This window comes from Malaclemys terrapin, chromosome 1 (assembly GCF_027887155.1).
Source record: "Malaclemys terrapin pileata isolate rMalTer1 chromosome 1, rMalTer1.hap1, whole genome shotgun sequence".
NCBI lineage: Eukaryota > Metazoa > Chordata > Testudines > Emydidae > Malaclemys > Malaclemys terrapin.
The window spans coordinates 344,044,268-344,067,153 of record NC_071505.1 but is presented as its reverse complement, the minus strand read 5'-3'; the positions used below and the strand labels follow the sequence as shown (position 1 = coordinate 344,067,153).

The window sequence follows — 22,886 nt, the reverse complement described above, 5'->3', positions numbered from 1 at the left end:
CCTCCACTTCCTACTTGTTGCAGCTGGGTTGTTCAATGGATGACCTCTCCGGGGTTGGTGCATAGCTATGAAAGTCCTAGGCAAAGCCTCAATGAGACACCGGGCTTGCTTCAGCTGGTCCTCTGAGAGTGTATCCACAAACAGGAGTGTCTCAGGTTCTGTTTCCATGATAGCCTGCAGCCCCGGTTTGGGTTCCAGGGGGTACAGGATGATCAATAGCCCTTCCCTTTCGCACCAGGGTTTCAGAAGATGAATGTGGTAAATCTGTTGCTTCTTTTTCTAGTTGGGCTGTTGGACCTCATAGTTGACAGGGCCTGTATGGGAGATCACCTCATACAGATCCTGCCAGCGAGCCAGCAATTTTGACTCCTCGGAGGGGAGCTGTATGAGGACCTGATCTCCTGGTTTGAAGGTCTGCACTTGTATGTCCCAATTATATCCTCTCACCTGGGTTCCTTGGATGGCTCGGAGGTTCTCTTTTATGAGTTCTTGGAGCTGTATTACATATTGGAGTAAACCCTTGGTCCGGGACAGGGTCTGCTCCCATGTTTCCCTCATGAGATCCAGCAATCCCCGTGGCTGGCAGCTACATAGCAGCTCAAATGGAGAAAATTTAGTGGAGGCCTGCGGCACCTCCCAAACGGCGAGTAACGGGGAGGGAGAAGCTGGTCCCAGTGGTGAAGTTCTTCCAGTGGACACTTCCAGAGCATGCTTTTTAATGTTGGGTTGAACTGCTCAATCAAACCATGTGTCTGCGGATGGTATATGGATGTCCGGAGTCTTTTGATCCCCAGGAGGCCACAAACCTCTCAGAAGAGTCGGGATGTAAAATTCGTGTTCTGGTTGGTCAGGATCTCACGGGGCAGGCCGCCTTCCCCCCCCAAGGTGAAGATCTTTAGGAGTTCTGCTGCAATGACCCGGGCTGTGGCACTCCTCAATGGCATGGCCTCGGAGAAGTGAGTGGCATCTCCTCTATAACAAAGGTGTATCGGAAGCCCGCAGCACTCTTCGTGAGGGGCCTCACCAAGCCTATGGCCACCCTCCTGGAGTGATGAGTGTGTATTAGGTATATAAGTAAAGCAAGGCTGAAACACAAGGCCTACAGCAGTGGAAGGCAACTTGCGGCCCCTGGGCTGCATGCAGCCCCTCAGGCTAGTACGCTGGCAGGCCATGAGACAGTTTATTTACATTGATCATCTGCAGCTCTCAGTGGCCACGGTTTGCCGTTCCCGGCCAATGGGAGCAGTGGGAAGCGGCAGCCAGCACGTTCCTGGAGCCCACCACTGGCCTATAGGCTGAGACCTGTAAGATTTTAGCTTAGACATACTAGCCAGGCTTAAGAATGTTTGACATGAGTGAGTGACCTAGGAATAAACCTATGCCAGCAAGGTCACAAGGTTATGGCATAAGATGTGCAAATAGGTGATGTTATGGAAAAATGCATTGCAAATTATTGTCAAAGACTGTGAGACACCTGATTGTAACATATTTGAAAGTCTCTCCTGACCACATCCCAATCGTGCACCCCTATATTCATGGAGTGTGGAAGTACTGAAAAGGAAAAGAGCATTAACACCTTCATGCATATGAATAAGGTGTTAGGTGTGGTCAGAATTACAAAATAAAAGGGTTACCTGGTTGGGTAAAAATGGAAAAACCAAGGTCTGGCTTCATAGGAAACCCCATCAGGAAACATCCTGTGACACTGCACCCCATATTATTCACAGTGATATTATTATGCTATTATTATGACATAATTATAATGCATTTTATGAAAGATAAGTCATGTGAGATGTCATTGAAAATGTTATGATTTGCTGAATATGATTATCCTATTTGTATACATATATCATTTTTGTATCTGAAGTTGTGAATATTGACTATATATCTGTATTTCAAAATGCAGTTACACCTGGGGAATGCCCACTAGACAAGAGGCTTTCATTCTAGATAGCTGGGTGGGGAAGGGCCTATTCAGGGCAATGAGGTATTAGGAAAAAACAATAGGCCTTAGAAGCAGCTTATCTCCCACCTGGGGAGCTTTCTTGAGAACTGCTACAGACAGCCTACGAATAATAGCTGCTATGACTCAACAAAGACATGCAATGTGACCACATCTCTCTAGACTCCATCTTGGGATGTCAGTGTTTTTCCACAGACTGGGTCTGGGAACTAAGCTTTGAAACAAAGTGTTCCCGCCACATGCAAAAGCTATATAAGGCAGGGAGTGACATCATCTGGTGTTCTTCGCTCCTCACAAAAGATGACTCCGGGAAACACCTGAGGAACAAAGACTGAACTGAGGGGAAGTGCTGGACCCAGGCTAAAGGGATTTTTAGCCTGTGAATGGGGATTCCAAGCTGTATATATTCCAGCAGTTATAACTCTAACTTTAAACGGTGTTCAGAGAAATTCCCACCACAAAAAGAAAGGCAGTATAATTATCAAGTTCAGGAAAAATTACAGCCCTGCTGCACAAGTAGTAGCAGATCACCATTCACTAGCTGAAATGGTTACAAGACCAAACCATGAAGATGCTGAGCGAATGAAAGGATGACAACAGAAAATTTTGAATCCAGCCTAGCCTGAAAAAGTTGTTTTCCGCCTTCCATGAAGTTACGGAAAGAGAAGGGTGTAAAAACCCTCTCAAATAAGCAAACTCTCTCTGCTCCTTTCCTCAACTTTACAGCATTCACTATAGCCTCTCATCTCTGCTTAGCTTGTCTCTACAAGCAAGCCAGCTAAGGAGAAAACAGCCAAAGAGTAGCATCAAGAGGAAGCAACCTTTCAGTTCAGATGACAACATCATCAAGATTTCAACATGTATGGTGAAATGAAGTTGTAAAGCCCTGTTACGGGATTAAATTTAATGTTTTTCTTGTAATGATTTTTTAATGGTACTGAAATGCTATTAGACAGACAAGATGGGTGAGGTAATATCTTTATTGGACCAACTTCTGTGGGTGAAAGAGACAAGCTTTCGAGCTATGCAGAGCACATCTTCAGGTCTGGGAAAGGTAGTACTTGTAGTGTCACAGCTAAATACAAGGTGGAACAGATTGTTTTGCATAAATATTTAACACATATTCTAAGGGACCATTCAAGGTGAAGAAGCCCACTTGTCTCTTTCACCAACAGAAATTGGTCCAATAAAAGATACTACTTTACTACCTTCTCTCTCTAATATCCGGGGACCAACATGGCTACAACAACACTGCAAACATTGAAATTCTATTGTCATTTAAGATATAACAGCTTCTCCTGTTAAACCAAATTATTTAGCCTATTGTGATGCTGTGTGATTGAAATATGACCATCTATATCATTGATATTGCCAATGTTAGACAACTGCAACAAATCTTGTACAACCATGGCATGTAAGGTGTCAATGGAAAAGTTGTGATGTTCTAAGTATGATTATCCTGTTTATATGCATGTATCATTTTTGTATATGAAATTATGAATATTAGCTATGCACTGGTATCTTACATATGTGCTGTATTCCTGAGTAACACACACCAGAAAAAGATGTACATCAAGGTTAGACAGCTGTAAGTTGATGGCCCATTAAAGATACTTAGCTCTCACAATGGGCCATAGAAGAAACTCATTCCCTCCACATAGATCTTCTGGCAGATGACTCAGCCTCCAAGGGGCCAATGGCTACCCGCTGTGAGTCATCAAGCCATGTAAGGACATTTGATATGCTCATGTGACCCTGGACTCCTGTGATGCTCCCCTCTGGTATTATCCAGACCGGTGATCTGGTAGGTCACTCCAAAACGGAGCCAGCCTTACCCTGTTCTGCTGTGAGAACCCCCACTCCAAGGCTGTTCATGCACAGCCTCTGGCATGTAAGCTGCTCCTTGGACTGTGCAACCAAATGACACTAGCCAATATCTCCAGTCCCAGACACAACCCTAGGAACCTCCATCTTACAGTGTCCAGTTATGCTCACTGGATGCTGCAAGCTTATATAAGTTCGTCAATTTAACAAAGAAATTGATGTGTACCAGGCTTCTTATCCCAAGGGGAGTCTCTGACACACTTCAAACTAAACGCACTGCTTCAGGTAGAATAAACAAACAGATTTATTAACTATAAAGATAGATTTTAAATGATTATAAGTCAAAGCATAACAAGTCAGAGTGGTTACCAAAATAAAATAAAATATAAGCACGCCGTCTAAACTCTCAACCCTATTAGATTGGGCAGCAGTGAGTTTTTCTCACCCCACTGGATATTGCAGTGTTGGAATCTTGTCTTCTTCTCAGTGGTTGCTTGCAGCATAGATGGGGGCAGGAGAAGGGCCCAGTATGTGTCTACTCTGTCTGTTTTATACTCTCAGTCCATGTGATTGGGGAGCACAAGTCTAGGCATATCTGGAGGGCATTGCTGAATCTCTTCAAGCAAGGCTGAGTAATTCGCCTGGTGTGGCCTTATGCAGGTGAGTCATTGCATTATAGCTCCCTTGCTGGGCAATGGCTGCTGATGGGTTGTTTGACACCCTACCCAGGCATTGGTTACTTTCCTTGTTGTTGCCTCTGGGGAGCTAATATCTGGCTGATTCCCCTATTTACAGCATGCTTTAGTGACCACCATACAACACAATTCTCATAACTCCATATGCATTAACAATACACATATATGGACAGAGAAAGGACTCTCGGTAGATCATAACCTTTCCCCTGATACCTCACAAGGCATGCTTTATATGTAAGATCATAATTATATGAAAATGAGGAATATGGGGGTTACAGTATGCTCCTCCATAGTATAGAATGTCACAACTCCATCTTGTGCCAGTAACTTTCCACAAACTGGGCAGTGAGCTTTGTTTGAAACATAAAATTTCCAGGCACATGGCAAAGCATATAAAAGACCCTTGTGTTGACTCTTATTTTGTCTCTTTCGTGCTCTATTCCCTGGATTTACAACTAAAATGAGCATATTGAACTATGGACTGAGGACCTTCCAATCTTTTGAAAGTTACCAGAGAGACTTTACAAGCCAGCAGTCTCTACTATCACTGCTACAAACCTGATATAATGACATTGCAATTATTGTATGCATATGATTTATTAATCCTTTAACTCTTTTTTTATTAATAAACCTTTAGATTTTAGTTACTAAAGGATTGGAAGCAGAGTGATTATTGCGATATTGACCTGGCTAAGTGGCTGATTTCTCGGGATTAGAAGGACCCTATATGAGATGACATTGGCTTTCAATAACCATTCATCATAGTGTCCAGTGTCTGTGTGGTGAGATAAGGGCCAGAATGCCTAAGACGACTGTATTTTGACTTCTTTTTAATCTATGTGGTGAGACAGAAGTTTACTTTGGTCACTGGGTTAGTATATCTAATAATAAAATAACCACTAGTTTAGGGTGATTCTGCCCTATTTCTCAGCTGTTTGTCCTGAATCTGATATTCTCAGCTGTGACCCACTAAGGCCCAGTGACACCTATGTATTCCTGGGCAGGAGACATACATTAACATTGGTAAACAGAGAGAAACAGTGGGATTTAATTTGGATTTAAGGTTTCATTGATTTGCCTCTTTCAACAAAGCTCCTTGAATGACTTCTTTTGAGTAACTGATTTAAATAGTATTTTTGATTTCATAGCACGTAGTTAAGATTACTCACTTTTGCTCATTTATAACCTGTTATGTTATCCATTATTACTCAAAAAGGGCTCCTCTGCCCTTAAACAAAAGCCTTTTGTCCATCTATAAACTGTTTTATTATCTATGATACACTGAGACAAGGCTCACTACCAACTTTGGGAAATGAGGTACTTTGGCCCCCTCCAAGGGTAGACCAATTCTGAAAAGGTGTAATCTTTGTCAAAAGCTCTCCACAGAGAAACATATAGACAAGATTGTAAGAGAAGTAACCATAGTTTATTGTTTGTGTTCTCTTTTGGTTTTAATTTTTTCCCTCTCTTTAAGAATAGTCATAGTTAATCATTATGATTATTTTGCTTGTCTTTAATTGTGGTATCTGCTAAGGCCTGGCAAAGAACCTCATGTGACTAAAACAGTGGGAGTCATGTCCTTGAATTGGTATTAAGAGAGACATTTATTAAGATTTGGCCTATTAGTTCTTATTATTCAAGACTATAAAATTTTAGTCACTTTTAAGATGAAATTACTTGGTGCTCAACAACTTGGAACAGTCCTTTTTACCCCAGATGCACCCCAGAAATGGACTATATGTGGACAATCACTGGAAGAATTGGGGAGATATGGGAATTCAGCGAGTTTATAAAAACTGGAAAGTAATAACCAGTTAAAAGGAATGGGTGACTACTAGGGCTGGGGGATTTAAGGTTATGGTAAGATGGAGAAATTCTACATAAGGAAAAAGAAAAATTCAAGGGGTTTGGGTAGGAACCCCCTGGAAGGTAGGCAGGAAAAAAGTGCATCACCTTCTTTACACTACTCTGGTGTCTATTTAGGGCCAGATTCTGATCCACTCATTCATGATGAATAGTACCTTAACTCCACAAGTTCCCAGTGATCCATTTGTGAAGTAAGGTGCTACTTGTGTAGCCCAAGGGGCTAGCTTTAGCATTTATTTTATTTGGCAGTAATGCAAGGAACCTACAGGCCTGTAACCTGTAAGACATGGGCTTGAGCAGTTAACATAAGGCTTGTGACCTATGTACTGTGGCACAGATAAATGGCCTAAACTTCACCCCTAAGTTTTGGGGAACTTGAAATAGAGTGTGTAAGGGGGAATTTTGTCCATAATGACACCGGCCAACCACAGGAACACGAGCTAACACTGGCTTTTGGAGAGAACATCTGCAGATATCTGAGCACAAGAGTGCCATAGCAACGAACTGATGTATATGATAAGAAGTTGAAATCATTAGTATACTAACCAATAGGAGAAGGGCACCTTAACACTAGTAGGGTGAAGGAATACAAATAAAGAAGAGGGGAGAAACTCCTATTGAATATGGATTAGCCATAGTGGCATCAGTGTAACATATTATAAAAGTTGCATCCAAGCCTGTGTGTGGGAGGAGAGAGAGGTGTAGCCCTTGGGAGGTGCCAGGATGATGAACATTGGAGGTGATGAGGAAGATAATGGTTAACATTTCAGACTGTTCTTCAAGGGATGGTGTGAGTATATGGATGTTCAGATGTACATTCTGTATTATCTCTATTCACTTTACTGGGTTCGAGTGTTTGTGACTTTGCTAAATGTATTGATAAATTATTGTAGAATAGTGACAGTATCGCAACTGTGCACATCAGGGCTCCCAACTATACAGTCATTTTAATAATACTGGGCCCAATCTTGGGACAAGAACCTATCAAATCTCAGAGTGATAACTGGGAATTCTTAAGTAATCAATATAATTAATACATAATTTATGGATCTGGCTACACTTAGTATGAGTAAGGATATCAGAATCAGGCCTTTTGAGTGTTATATAAGTAATGACTTCCAGCTCCTTTCAAGGGCAGCTCCAACTGACCACACTGCTGTAGTATAGACTGGATGTGACAAAGGCGTGGCTGACAGCTGCAAGGCCCACATTAGAATACAGGTTACAGATTCCTGGCTTTAGACTAAAAAACAGGTTAAAATATAGAGTGCTTAGTTTTACACAGCACTTACTACTGGTAGTCGGCGGGGGTCCACTGTCAACACTTCCTCCAAAGCCTTTTAATGTACAGTCTGGAGGGGCCCAACCAAAATTACAATGGCAGTTTTTCTTACTGTTGCACATCTGAAATAGAATAAGGGTATAAATAACATGAACCAAATGAGCAATTTGATGAAAATACGGCCTTCCTGAGCTCTTGGTGCAATCTTACTGCCCTGTACTGTATAGCATCACATACCAATAAAAGACAGAATGGTGGTTTCTTAGATGCTATTTTAGGTTTCTCCAAGTCTCTTGATAGGAGCACCAAGATAACTAGTTATCCAGAGTCTCCATCTTTGGCAGGAGGAGTTAATGTACTGACTGGTTTATTAGCGTGCAATCTTTATCATCTAGTGGCTGACCAAAAGATCTAAAAATTGAACCAATTTCTCAAACCACTTAAATCAGTTCTCCTTTAGTTTAACTTCATTAGGGCTGTATTTTGCAGTTGAAAGACAAAGTTTAATGGAATCACTGCATACTCAATCTGATAGGGATCTCAAAGCCTTTGAAAACAGAATACACAATAGAGCAAACTTCCCCTCAGATGAGAAAATCCAATGTGTAGTTATTAATTTCTTATAAAAGACATTTTAATATTATTGAAAGCCCTAGTGAAATCATGTGGAAAGCCCAAAGAGGAAAGCTAGGAAGCGAGAAAGCAACAGCAGATTGCATATGGCAAAGTTGGTTTCTTCCTTCTCTCTGGCTTGTAATTTAAAAAGTAGAGATCTGGGCATTCTTCCTTCTCTCTGGCTTGTAATATAAAAAGTAGAGATCTGGGCATTTTTATCTTGGAGGAGTATGTTTTACCTTCAGAGCCCGGGGAAGCTGGCTTTATTAACCTGTAGGTCTTGAACTCCATTTTCAGTCAAGCAAGTGCTACTGTTTCTATTTTTGCACTGCTCCATCTGGTGCTAGAAATGCAACTTAGAAAGCAGGAGTTGGCTCATTGACTGATGTAAGGTAAAGAAGGAGCCATGGGATTATAAAACAGGTTTTCTACTTCTGGGTGTAAATCAAGGACAGGACACAATGCTGGTTGTTATAATTTAACATTTACATTGCAGTAGTGCCTAAAGGACATAAGAAGGTTGGACTCCCCTTGTGTTAGCTGGTGCACAACTATGTGATAAATGACAGTTCCTGCCCCACAGAGCTTGGTTAGAACTTGGTTGAACTTGGGTTAATACTCAGTACTAGAGTGACCTTGTGTCAGGCCAAAAATCAGCCAGATGTTTTTTATACTGTAGAACTAGGTTTGAAGAAAAATTCTTAGTAAAGGCATTACTTGAATTTTTGCTACTAGAATTTCATAAACCACATTTATTTTTCTCAGGGTTATCAATGAGTACCTCTCCATTCCCTTTAATCAGGACAGGCAAATAGTCCGGGGCCCCCTTTCTTGAAGGGATTAAAGAAGAAAGTGGTTGTCCCATTTCCAGGCTCCAATCCACACACAAAATCCTCTCCCCTCCATTTAGACAGAAGCCGTGCTTCTTCTTCCCAGGAGCACCTGCTTCCTACTGAAACCTTTAATCTCTTATGACTTCCTCTGTCAGTACCATTCAGCTAGCTAATGTGCTACAACTCTCAAGTCTTCTCCACAGCTTGGCACTTAAGGTGATCTTTACAGGCTGCCCACTGAAGAGTTTAACTCCCTCACAGTCCAGTTGAGACTAGGGCACGTACATCCTGGGCTTCTTGTCCCAGCTTCCTGTTTGTATGTGTTTGATTTAAATAGTAATTGCATCTGTGGTCTGCATAGATCACCTTACAGACGAGCGTCTGACTGCTAGACACCAACTCCTGAGCATGTCAGTTGCTCAGGCTGAACATTGGCTAACTGGTAGGAGGGTACATTTATGGACTGACTGTCATGTTGTTTTTTAATGAGATTCACAGTTCCATTAGTAGCTACTACAGGAGCTCTCCTTTATCTCAAGCAGTAAAGACTTGGATTTTTGGAGCCAAAGGAGCAGGCTTCTAGCCCCTGCTCCCCAAGCCTTATACCTGTCTAGTAGGTATACTATCTAGTCTGTATCATGCTGGGACTTTGGACAACTTATCAGGAATCCCAGTGACTCCTCTGCCATTGAGGTGATGATATTTAAAAGAGGAGGTTACTCACCCTGTGCAGTAACTGATGTTCTTCGAGATGAGTGTCCCTGTGGGTGCTCCACTCCAGGTGTTGGTGCATTCCTGTGCCTTTGCTCGGAGATTTTTGTAGCAGTACTCATACCAGCCACGCATGCGCAGAGCCTGCCCCACGCTCTGAGTATACTTAATAGTACACATGCGTGGCCGGTCTCCTCAGTTCCTTCTCTACAACGGAGGCTACCCCAACTCTGAAGTAGAGGGGAGGAGGGTGAGTAGTGGAGCACCCACAGGGACACTCATCTCGAAGAATGTCAGTTACTGCACAGGGTGAGTAACCTTCTCTTTTTCTTCGAGAGATGTCCCTGTGGGTGCTCCACTCCAGGTGACTTAAAAGCAGTGTGTCTCAAGGAGGTAGGGACTTCGGATCTGATAGGAATGCAGTAGATAGTACAGCTCTGCCCAATCCTGTATCAGAGAGAGGGCTCTGAGTAAGGGCATAGTGTTTAACAAATGTGTGTTCAGAGGACCAAGTGGCTGCTTTACAGATGTCAGCCAGGGGAACTTTGCATAAGAAAGCCACAGAGGCAGTCAGAGATCTAGTGAAGTGAGTTCTGATGCCGGCTGGGGGGTGTAACGGTCTTTATCTGATAGCACAATCAGATGCACTGTGAAATCCAGTTTGAAAGTCTCTGGGTAGAAATAGGAGTCCTTTTGGAACGGTCTGCGATGGAGACAAAAAGTCTAGAAGAATTTCTAAAAGGTTTGGTTCTATCCAAATAGAAGGACAAGGCTCTGCGTACATCTAATGTATGCATTGTGGCTTCGAATGAGTTTTCATGTGGTTTCGGAAAGAAGGTTGGTAGGTGTTTCGGCTCATTAATGTGGAATGAGGAATGCACCTTTGGAAGAAATCTGGGGTATAATCTAAGGGTAACCTTGTCTTTGAAAAATACCGTATATGGTGGGTCTGCCATAAGAGCTGCTATTTCTCCTGCCTGTCTGGCGGAGGTAATTGCCATTAAAAATGCTGTTTTCATCGAAAGGTGTAAAAGGGAGCAAGTGACTAGGGGCTCAAATGGTTGTTGAGTTAGGCAGGATAGTACTAAATGAAGGTCCCATGGAGTGGTAGGCGGTTTAATGTCTGGGTATAGGGCTTGGAGTCCCTTGAGGAAACACTTGGTGATTGGATGAGCAAAAACAGAGGTATTGTCAATTCTGTCATGAAAGGGGGTAATAGCAGCTAAATGGACTCTGCTGGAGCTGAAAGAAAGGCCAGATTGCTTAAGGTCCAATAGGTAGTCAAGTATGAGCGGGAGAGGTACCGACGTAGGAAAAAGTTGCTCAGCTGAACACCATTGTGTGAATCGCTTCCACTTTCATAGATAGGTGGTGCGACTAGATTGTTTTCTGCTATCTAGGAGCACTCTTTGAACTTGATCAGAACAATCTAGTTCATTTTGGGAGAACCATGTAGGAACCAGGCTTTGAGGTGAAGCATGGAGAGGTTGGGGTGAAGAAATCGGCCATGTTGCTGTGATAGGAGGTTCGGGATGAGGGGCAACGAAATTGGTGGTCGAATAGACATTCTGGTGAGGAACAGAAACCACGGTTGTCTGGCCACGACGGGGCAATCAGGATCACCTTGGCAAGGTCTGTTCATATCTTTATCAGGACTCTGTTGAGAACCGATGTCGGGGGAAAAGCACAGAGTAAGTTCTGGTGCCATGAGATCATGAATGCATCTCCCAGGGAATGTTTGCCCAGTCCCGCTCTGGAGCAAAAGTCGGGACATTTAGTGTTTTTTGCAGTTGCAAAAAGGTCTATGGTTGGGTGACCCGAAAATGGAATATGTTGTGAATGATTCTCTCGTCTATCTCCCATTCGTGATCTCAGGGAAAGCATCTGCTTAACTTGTCCGCTGTGGTGTTCATCACTCCGGGATGATAGGCAGCTGATATCCGGATGTTGTTCGCAAGGCACCAATTCCAGAGCTTCATAGCCTCTGTGCAAAGTGAGTGGGAGCAAGCTCCTCCCTGCCTGTTTACATAGAACATGCAGGCAATGTTGTCTGTCATTATGCGTACATGTTGATTCCTGATTAGTGGGAGGAAGTAACGGCACGCATTGTGTATGGCTTGAAGTTCTAGGACATTTATGTGCAGGGAGGTTTTGGTTGAAGACCATTGCCCCTGGACTGTGTGGTGAGACATGTGTGCACCCCATCCTGTCAGGGATGCATAGGTAGTCAGTATGAGGGATGGAGCCTTCTGGAGAAAAGGGACTCCAGCACAGAGATTGGAGGGAGCTGTCCACCACAGTAGAGAGTCTTTGACTTGGAAAGGTATGGAGAGAGGCTTGTTTAGAGAGTGCACATTTGGTCTGTAAACCATGGCCAACCATGCTTGGAAGCACCTCATGTATAGTCGTGCATTTTGGACCACGAAAGTGCACGAGGCCATGTGACTTAGTAGTTGTAGACAGTCTCGGGCAGCGATCTGGGGACTGTTGCGAAGTTTTGTGGCCAGTAGGCTTATGGAGTTGAAGCGGTCGGGTGGGAGAGATGCCAATCCCGTCCGGGAGTCAAGGTATGCTCCTATGAACTCCAGGTGCTGGATGGGGCATAATGTGGATTTGTTTTTGTTTATTTGTAGGCCGAGAGATAGGAAACAATCGACGGTGAGCCGCTTGAATCGGAGAGCTTCGTCGAACGTTGAGGCTTTGAGGAGGCAATTGTCGAGGTATCCTTGTGCTTCTTTGAGGCGAGGGGGCTGTGGTGGGCAGTGGAGCCAGAATCAGCACTTGGGTCTGAAGCTGACCCTAGGGATTTCTGAAGGAGGAACAGTTTCAATCTAAGCTCCCTGTCCTTCTGTGCCCTGGAGCTAAGTTTACTGCAGTGGGCACATCTTTGAGGGATGTGGGTCTCCCCCAAACATTTTATACATTGTGAGTGGCCATCTGACAGAGGGATATGCTCCTTGCAGGTAGAGCAGCGCTTAAAGCCTGTGGAGCCAGGCATGTCCGAAGTGGCTGCGGCTGACAGGAACGAATAAATTTTTTTTTTTTGAAGAAAGAGATAGAAATGGTAACTAACTATGACTAACAACGAACTAACAACAAACTAACTAACTAGAAGGGTAATTGTAACAAGAGGAAAGAAGTTCTTAATGAGTCTGCTGAGCTCCATCTCAGGCCAGGGGCGGTAGAGAAGGAACTGAGGAGACCAGCCGCGCATGCATACTATTAAGGTATACTCCGAGCGTGGGGCAGGCTCTGCGCATGCATGGCCGGTACGAGTACTGCTACAAAAATCTCCGAGCAAAGGCGCAGGGATGCACCAACACCTGGAGTGGAGCACTCACAGGGACATCTCTCGAAGAAGAAATTTACACATAAATATTGCATACTGGAATTTGAGGGAAAGTTAAGTCTTCCTGTTTCTCATTGTCAGTCATTGCAAAGGATTTGAAATAACTATTATGTTAATCTCTTCCTGATTCCTCACATTAATTTTGGAGTATAAGCTAAGATACTACCTACAGTTAATAGCCTTAAAGTTAGCATGGGATAGATTCGGTCTTACTGAGGAGAGTGTTGTCAGATGTTTGGCTTTGTGCATTTTCTCACGTGTGTTTTACCATGTGCTGTCCCAGCTCTGCGCAGACAGCTGGCACAGCAAACCTCAAGCGAACCACCCAATAAATCCAGACTTGGCTTGTAGCGAAGGCATTTGTTAAGTTTATTGCCGACGAAGCAAGGTGCTAATGCCCCAGCTCAATGGTTACAGGTACACTAACACATGTACGCTTGTGACAATGGACAGGCTCAGGTGGTGGCAGGACTTTCCACTATCCCCTAGGCCAGACAAAGACACTCCCGCTGAGATACATCTTTATACACCAATACAAACAAGTTACATATCACCCTTGATGTATCAGGGTGCCACCCATTGCCTTGTACCTATAGGTTAGATCAAAACATCTATATTTATTATGCTGTCATCCTGACCTTATCCTTAAGATGGGTCAGCATGTTCCTGTTATCTTTGGGGAATGTGTTTTTCGGGGTGTTCTTGTACCACCCTTCTAGAATGTGCTTGCGTAAGTGTTTTGTGCTAGCACCTCTTAGGAATATGTGTTTTTACAATATCAACCCTATGCTTGCCAAATTCTGTGAGCAGGGCCTGCCTCTTACTCACAACTTAACTTTGCTTCATATCAGCAAGGTTTTAACTACTTTAGGTCTCAGGCCTCATATCAGGCCTCTGATATATGGGCTTATGTTTCAGGCCCTCTTCCTACTACAGAGAGCAAGTTTTTTTCTGAGGTTTTCCCATTCTGCTAATATTCTGAAGCCTTTCAGTCTCTTCACTAAGTAAGTGAAGAAGTGAGGCTCTTACCCACGAAAGCTTATGCTCCCAGTACTTCTGTTAGTCTCAAAGGTGCCACGGGACCCTCTGTTGCTTTTTACAGATTCAGACTAACACGGCTACCCCTCTGATACAGAACAAGGGCTGTTTGTAATAGGACTGCCATAAAATATAGGGTTTGTAAACATTCCTATGAAGTTCATCTAGAAATTCCAAAGTTCATAGGCCTCAAGTTCTATCATTTTCTTGTTGAAGAAGGGATGAAAATTGTTGGGAGAGAAAACAAGAGACAATATAGAAGAGGAGACATGGTTGTATGTGGATGAGAAGCCTACTCAGAAGAAATAAAATTACTCAAGAATTTTGCACCATTCATCTAAGGAGCTCAAAGGACTTTAGTTAACAGAGATTTGCAAGTCCCACACCCCTTTGTGAGCAATATGGGTAGTACTGTATCCATCAGTAAACCAAGGAATCCCAGGTAACAATGATGGTCGAAAATGTTTTATCATCATCTTCTGCTGGCCTGGATATTATGATCTTTGCTGTCAGATGGACACCTGACCTCAGTTTTTGGCTGAGCAAAATGAAGTGGCCCTAAACACAACTACACAATATTTCTCTTCCTTCCTCTCTCTGTGTGTGTGCAGCCTCTCCAAAGTCCGCTCCATAGTTGTTGTTGGGGAGGAAGAAACAAGAAACAAGCTGTCTGTCCCTCCCTTCCATCCCAGGGGAGAAAAAGATCCTTGGGGTGGGGGTGGGGGTGGGGAGAAGAGGAGACACACACAGAGCCCCTGCCACAGGGGTTGGGGGCAGGGAAGGCAAAGCATAGAGGGTAACACAGAGCCTCTGGTATGAGGGAAGGGGCAGGGAGGTTGCAGCGACTTCCTGAAATAAAGGTGGTTTGGAAGGTGGCACAAGGAGCTTATAGGGAGAAATGGAAGATGTGAACTGGTGGATTCTCACCTGGACCAGGGAGTTTGGCAGATATCATTAATGTACTTATACTTAAAAAGGCGTATATGAGTATTTAGTTTTTTCCCCCATCAGTGTTTTTCTCTTCTCCTGACCATTTCTGGAGCTGTTTTCCCCTACGTACTTGTAGGAATATAGACCTTGTAAATTATGATTTTAAATTGAGTTTGGATGTTAGTGCAAGTGATAAGCCCAAAACATGTGACCAAAAAGAATGAGAAGTGGAGAGGGTGAAATGAGAAGAAAGGATATTTGTGTTAAATTTATACTGATCCTTGAAATACCAGCATTATCTTCTGTAAAGTTTGGGTTCAGATGCAGTAAATAATTCTTTTAAAACAAAGAAAACATGGTTAATTGGGTACCAGGTGCAGTAAATAATTGATTGTATATGCTCCCTTAATTTATTATAAAGAACTGCTTAGTCCAGTAGCTAGGGAGAAATACAGTAAAATAAGAAAAGAAGAAAACCTGGAAGAGAGGGGGAGTCCAGCCATTAATCTTGTCTCAACCAGTCCAGAGGACAGGGTTCAGCCATAAACTGACTCATCAGGCTTTAGCTAAGGTGTGATAATCAGCAATGACATCACTTGCTTATTATAATGTTATAAAAGGCAAAATGTTAGGGGTTCCTTTGTCACGTTTTTTTCTTATTCCTCTGCAGTCATGCCAATGTGGAAGCAGAGAAAGAACTGACAGGAAGGGGATGCAATGTATGACAGTTCATTAGCAAGAGTCAGGCTAACTGTAACCCTAATAACGTGAGATTTGTAGAAGCGAGGAATGTGTGAGGCGAGTGGGAAAGAACTGTGTGAGAAGTTGTTGCGACCTTGTGTAGATAATATGGAATGTAGACTCAGAGTCTACATTAGTGAGCAAAACAAGATATCAGAATGACCTATGTATAAACAAAATGCAGCTGTTGCTCATTATTGTCTGTAACAAAAGGTATAAATGCTTGCTGTAATTGTTTACCTGTTGAGAGACCTGTTTAGCTCTCTCCCGCTACGCAATTGCTTGAGAAAATAAAGTATCTGACTTGCTGTACCCAAACAAAAAGTGAGAACTCTTATTCTCCGATACCAAGATAAAAAGGTTTATCCCAAGCCTGATCCTATTGTGCATATTTGTGCAATGCTTATAATTGTATTGTCACTAAAATATAATATACTGATATTTGTATTTTGAATATAATCAACACCAAGTGGCCTTTCGACTAATAAAGGAATACTTGTGTACAAGCTAAGTCATGGTAAACCTTAGTAAATGTACTAGGAAAATTATTTCCAACAGTACTGCTTCAGCATTCCAGTCTTTTAGAGTGTCACCACACCTTTCTCTCCCTCCTTGGAATGATTTGGGTCTTACTTATATAGGTCCAGAACCCTTCCCTCCCCATTAGCCTCTGAGGGGACTACTTAATTGGAGTCAGTTACTTGTGTTTTTTTCCCCACTCCCCCTATGTGGCAGTTCACTCTCTAACAGAGGGATGCAAGACTGTGCAAACAGTGAACTCGGCCTACAGAAGCAATGAAGTGTGGAACCCTCTAAATCCTATCCGTGTTAGCGCCACGATGCATTAGTGTAAAGTACTCCACGTAGGGCTATTCTTGAAGACCCCAGGAAACCTTTATCTTGTGCTATGAGACTGTAACACCCAAGTTTCTTGTTCTGCACTGACTTCCCAGCTGACTGTAAGTGCAACGTATAGAAATAATTTTTTAGCAATAAAATCCAAAATGGCATGAGATCTGGCTATTTTGCAGATCTGACTGTATCATGTGTCATATGGGGCTTTTCATCAAATGATGTACAGTTGATAAGATACTGCCTTCAAAATACTTTAATTATTGTTTTTCAAGATCATCTGACTAAAATAATCTTAAGTCTAATGTGAAGCATCACTGCTAAGAGACTAAGTTCAGTGCTCTACGTATTATACTCTGAAATTCTGAGGATGTTAAAATCTTTCCTACTTACCCCTCTGTTACTGCATTTTGTGTAATTACAATCGTAATCCAGAATTGTTATATTGACACATGTCCTGTTTATACATATCTGTAAAAGTTCACAAATAAATATACATTAGATAATAGAATGGCATTAGGAAAGCCTGTATTCTGACTGGCTATTCAATGTGGAAACCACACTACAGGTCAAAAAGAAAGGTTAATGCTAAATAACTTTTTTTACAGAGTTTCTTAGCACAGAGTGATCTTGGCACCACAATCAAAACCCTCTAGAAAACAGGAAGCATTAAGGTCATACACGTGCTCATTTGCAGAACAGAGTTACTTCCACTTCTTCAGAATCCATATCAGAGCCACTGAAGAAGTCGAAAGGGTGAAACTATGTGGACAATCTACTCAAAGAGTCAGTTTCTGGCAAATAGCATTTCTCATTTAAGTATTCTTAGTGTAAAGCCTTGCACTATTGCTTTCTTGAAACAGGCATCAGCTGCCAAGTTAAGAGAGTAATGCTGGATGAATGTATGAATTGAGTTTTAAGGAACAGCCATACATGGTAACAGCTAAAAGTCATCTATAGCCTCATGACTACTGCAACATCCTTTTTTCTAGCATCTCCCCATTGCTTCCCATCAATTCAAAATTATCATCCTAGCTCAATTTTCTGACCATGTAACCTTCCTCCTCCTTTGTATTCCTTTACTGTCTCACCTTTTATTCATTGCATTGCATTTAAAATTCCTTACCTTCACCTGTTACCCTGTCACCTGGTCAGATTTAATCATTTTTGGCCAGTATTTTCAGCATTACTTGGTAGAAAACTAGAATGTTATTTTATATCCTCTGCCTTTTGAAGGATTAAGAAAAATTATTGCTGGGGAGATTCCCAATGAGCAGCTGCACAAAAGAAAGTCTCTAGAGTATCAAATGGACATTTAGGATTATGATTTGTGCTTTATAAATAGGACCCTACCAAATTCATGGTCCACTTTAGTCAATTTCACGGTCATAAGATTTTTAAAATAGTAAATTTCATGATTTCAGCTATTTAAAACTGAAATGTCATGTTTTTGTAATTATAGGGGTCCTGACCCAAAAAAAGGAGTTATGGGGGGGAGGGGGTTCTGCAAGGTTATTGTAGTAATGGTTGTTGTACTGCTATCCTTACTTCTGTGCTGCTGCAGGTGGCGGCGCTGCCTTCAGAGCTGGATGGCCAGAGAGTAGTGGCTGCTGGCTGTGAGCCCATCTCTAAAGGCAGAGTTGCTGCCAGCAGCAGTGCAGAAGTAAAGATGGCCTCATATGGTATTGACACTCTTACAACTACAACTTCCTCTTGGATCAGGTCCCCCAATTTGAGAAACTTTGGTCTCTCCCATGAAATTGGTATAGTATAGGATAAAAGCACACAAAAGACCAGATTTCACAGGGAAGACCAGATTTCATGGTCCGTGACGCATTTTTCATGGCTGTTAATTTGGTAGGGCCCTATTTACAAATCGATCCATGGTTAAAGATCATATGGGGAGGTGAGAGCAAAGAGCTGAGTAACAACTGGGTCAGATGGGGCATCAACCTGAAATTCCTGGGATGATGGTGGTAAACTGAGCTGAGAGGGAAAAGGGTGGATCCGGCATCAAAATACAGATTTTATTTGATGCTGTTGGGGAGAAAAGTTACCAGTTCAGAAGTTAAAAGTGCTGTGCAGAAGGAGAGGTCACTCGCTTTGTGCAGTAACTGCAGTTTTTCAAGAGCTGCATCCCTATGGGTACTCCATGTCAGTTGTGCACGCATCCATACGCCTCTGATTGGACATATTCGGTAGCAGTAACCATTTGGCCCACTCATGTGCTCCAGACTTCCTCATGCCCTGTACTGAGGATATATAGAGCTGTGCTAGTGAATTTCCCTCAGTTCCTTCTCTACCATGAAGTCCAACAAGATAAAACTCGGAAGCAAAGGGGAAGGAAGGAGGATAACGGAGCACCCATAGGGAAACATATCTGAAATAACTGCAGTTACTGCTCAAGGTAGTAACCTCTCCATTCAGTAGTGTCCCTGAGGATGCTTGAATTTACAGATTCCTGAGCCCTATCCCTGGAAAGAGCTTTGGATTGGAGTCCAACACTGAAGACACAACTTGATTGTCAACTACCATATGGGATCTGGCTGCATGAGCCAAGGCTTAGTGTTGGCTGCTGCCCTACAAATTTCAGCCACTAGAGCATCATTCAAGAGTACTCTAGAAGTAGACTGGGATCTTGCAGAATGGGCTAACACCTCAGAAGAGATCCACCTTGAGAGTCTTTGAATGGAGACTGTGGATTCCCTGAATCTGTCTGTAAATGAAACAGTCTGGGAGACTTTCAAAAGGGTTGTTTTGTTCAGACAGAAGGCTAATGCCCTTCTGACATCCAATAATTTCCTCCCTGGTCTGGTGTGGTTTCAGGAAGGAGACTGGAAGCTGAATAATCTAATTAATATGGAATTCAGATGATAATTTTGGGAGAAACTTGGGATATGGTTGTAATGAAACTTTCTTCCTAAAGAATACTGTACTGGGAGGAACTGCAATTAGAGCCCCCCAGTGACAGTGCTCCCTCTCTGCTCGTGGCACCTCCTGTTCGTCGCTCTGGAGATTAGCTCAGTCTCTCAGCTGCATCCTCCTCAGCAGTCTCTCCGCCCATCTTCTCTCCGTATGTGTCCTCTCTCGCTCTCGGTGCTGCCACTTCAGGTCCATGGCTTGGTACTCCATCCAGGTTACTAAGTCCCTCCCTTTCTGGAGAAAATCACAGTCTTTACGGACAAGCTGTCTGGCAGGCATCTCCAGTGCCCTGAACCACTACCCAGTGTCTGGTATGGGTACCCAAGCCCACCCTCTATGCTGGGTTCCATCACAGGGATCCTATAACATGCAGCCTAGGCCTGTACTGCCTGTGACCTTACTGCTGTTTCCCTGAGCTTTTTCCTACCTAACTGGCTCCCCCTCTGGGTTCATCTTCTCTACTCTCGCCTCTCAGGAAGTCTGTGCAGCTTGCCATCCTGCAGCCACAAACACTCCTTCCCTCTTTTCAGGGAGTGATTGCCCTTCCCTAGCTGCCATGCTCCTCTCTAGCCAGCTACTTGGCTTTCTAGAAGCCCGGCCTGTCCTGTCCAAGGGAGCCTGTTCCTCATCAATTAACTCTCTTGTTTGTAGCCTAATTAGTAGCATAGGCCTACCTGGGCCCATCCAGCGCTTGCTTGGCCATCGTGGGGTGGACGTCCCATAACACCCTTAGTTCCCCAACTCTTCATGCAGAAGTGATACCGTCCTGAAAGCCATTTTTCATGGCCAGGTGAAGATGGGGACAGGTGGCAAGTGTCTCAAAGGGGGATTCCATGTAACAAATAAGGACCAAGTTTAGATCACATACAAGGGTGGACTCTCTAATCAGTGGAAAAAGGTTCATCAGCATCTTAATGAATCTTGCTGTTGTGGGGTGAGCAAACACTGAAAATCCCTCAACAGAGGAATGAAAGGCAACTATTGCCACCAAGTGATCCTTGATAGAACTCATGGAGAGTCCTGACTTTTTCAATTCTAAATGGTAGTCAAGAACAGCATAGAGGAAATTGTGAACACGTGAAAACTGTCACCAGATAAACCAGTGCTGAATTCTGAAGGTAAGTGTTTTGTGTAGACAACTTCATACGGTTTAACAGTACCTGTTTTACCTCTGCAGAACAGGAAGTCTCTGTCTCCGAGAACCATTCAGTAACCAAGTTCTGAGATGAAGAATTCCCAGAATGGGATGAAAAAGTCCAACTGGAGTCCTAAAACAACAGGTGGGGAATGGCCAGAAGACAACACCAGAAAAGAGGCAAGGTGAATCAGGTAAGGGTACCAGACTTGTCTTAGACACATTGGGACAACTAAAACGATGGCCCTGACATCATCATGTTTGACCTTGTTCAATACTCTCAAGATCAACAGTATTGGAGGAGATCCATAGAGAAACCCCTTCATCCAAGGAATGAGGAACGCATCCCCCAAGGAGTGAGGACCCAGCCCACCTCTCAAGAAGCACTTCCTGTTGGTGGCTGTGGAAAAAAGGTCCACCTTTAGAAACCCTATGGTCAGAAAAATGTGACTGAGGTTCTGTAAATCCAGCTCCCATTTGGAATAAGTGCCTGCTGAGATTGTTGTTCCTGGTGTCTTCTGAGTTAAAACAAAACAAAACCCGCAAAAATAAAAAAGTTGCAGGAGTAAAAAGAATGCATGCAGAAGTCCAGCTGCAGAGTTGGGGCTATCCAGTTGATTGCACTGAATACAGCATGTAGGATTACCTTGTGGGCAGGTAGCATGTGTGTGTGCATCTGGTGCAAAGAGCTCATGGCCCTCAGAGACTGAGTATGAGCTCTTGAAACCAGAGTGGCTGAACTGGAGGAGTAAAGGGAGACAGAAGTACACAAATGAGACTTTCTGGGACACTGTAGAGTGATCCCAGCTCCAGTCTGACAGCCTCTGTGCTGCTGAGGAGGATGAAAGTCTTGGGGAAGGAGAACATCAAACTGGAGCAGAGGGAAATGATCCCGTAGTTGGGACCCTCTTTTTAGATCATGGTATCCTCTAGCACTGAGGATACCTCTCAGGAGGGAATCTCAGTTATTTAGGAAGAGACAGGTAATAATAATGGGGGATTCAATCATTAGAAACATAGATAGTTGGCTTTGTGATGACTGGGAGAACCATATGGTGAAATGCCTGCTGGTTGTGAAGGCTGTGGATTTCTTGAGACATCTAGACAGACTTATGTACAGTGCTGGGGTAGAGTTGGTGGTCGTGGTTCATGTAGGTATTAATAACATACAGAAAGGAGGAAAGAGGGTCTGGAGGCCAAATTTAGGATGCTAGGTAAGAGATTGAAGTCCAGGACCTCCATGGTAGCATTCTCTGAAATGCTTCCAATTCCACATGCAGGGTCAGTTAGACAGGCAGAATGGAAGGATGTCAATACATGGATGAGATGATGGTATAGGGAGCAGGGATTTAGGTTTATTAGGAACTAGGGAATCTTTGGGGAAAGTAGGAGCCTATCCAGAAAAGATGGGCTCCACCTAAACCAAAACTGATCCGAATTGCTGGCATTTAAAATGATCAAGGTTGTAGAGGAACTTTTAAACTAGGGTCTGGGGGAAAAGCCGACAGGTTCGGAGGAGCACACAGTACAGACAAAGATATCCCATAATTGAGAATCTATTAAGGGGGATTCTCTACATCCTAGTAAAGAGGAGAGGATGGATGTTGATAAAGTACAGATAGGTGTAGTAGGAAGAGAGTCTGAGACATAAGCCCTTATATTAGAGGCCTGGTATGAGGCAGGACCTGCTCACAGAATCTGGCAAGAACAGGGCTGATATAGCAGAAATACGCATTCCTAAGAAGTGCTAGTCACAGTGTTGTTACGCAAACACATCCCAATATCAAGTGGTACCAGAACATCCCTATATGAAGGATGGTACAAAAACACTCCCCAAGTATAACAGGAACACACTGACTCCTCCTAAAAGAGAAAGTCAGGATGACAGTATGGAATAGAGATGTTTTGATCAAACCAACATGTAAAAGGTAATGAGTGATAACTAGCCACGTCAGGGGGCAGTAACTATGTCAGAGGGGGAGTATTAATTTGTTTGTATAGGGGTATAAACATGTATCTCAGAGGGAGTATCTTTGTCTGGCCTAGGGAGGAATGGAAAGTCCTGCTGTTCACTGAGCTGGTCCATTGTTCCGGGCATATATATATTAGTGGTTCGGTAGAGTCTGTAGG

General features: G+C 43.2%; 1 protein-coding gene across 1 annotated transcript in view; it reads right to left on the bottom strand.

The window, feature by feature from the left end:
• LOC128830152 (disintegrin and metalloproteinase domain-containing protein 20-like) overlaps positions 1–22,886 on the bottom strand; it is a 211,708-nt gene that overhangs the window by 50,059 nt on the left and 138,763 nt on the right. Inside the window, exons 17-18 of the mRNA XM_054015911.1 lie at positions 17,093–17,170; positions 7,641–7,752 (exon numbers count right to left, since the gene is read on the bottom strand). Coding sequence (XP_053871886.1) covers positions 7,641–7,752; positions 17,093–17,170 — 190 coding nt within the window. The remainder of the gene's footprint in view (positions 1–7,640; positions 7,753–17,092; positions 17,171–22,886) is intronic.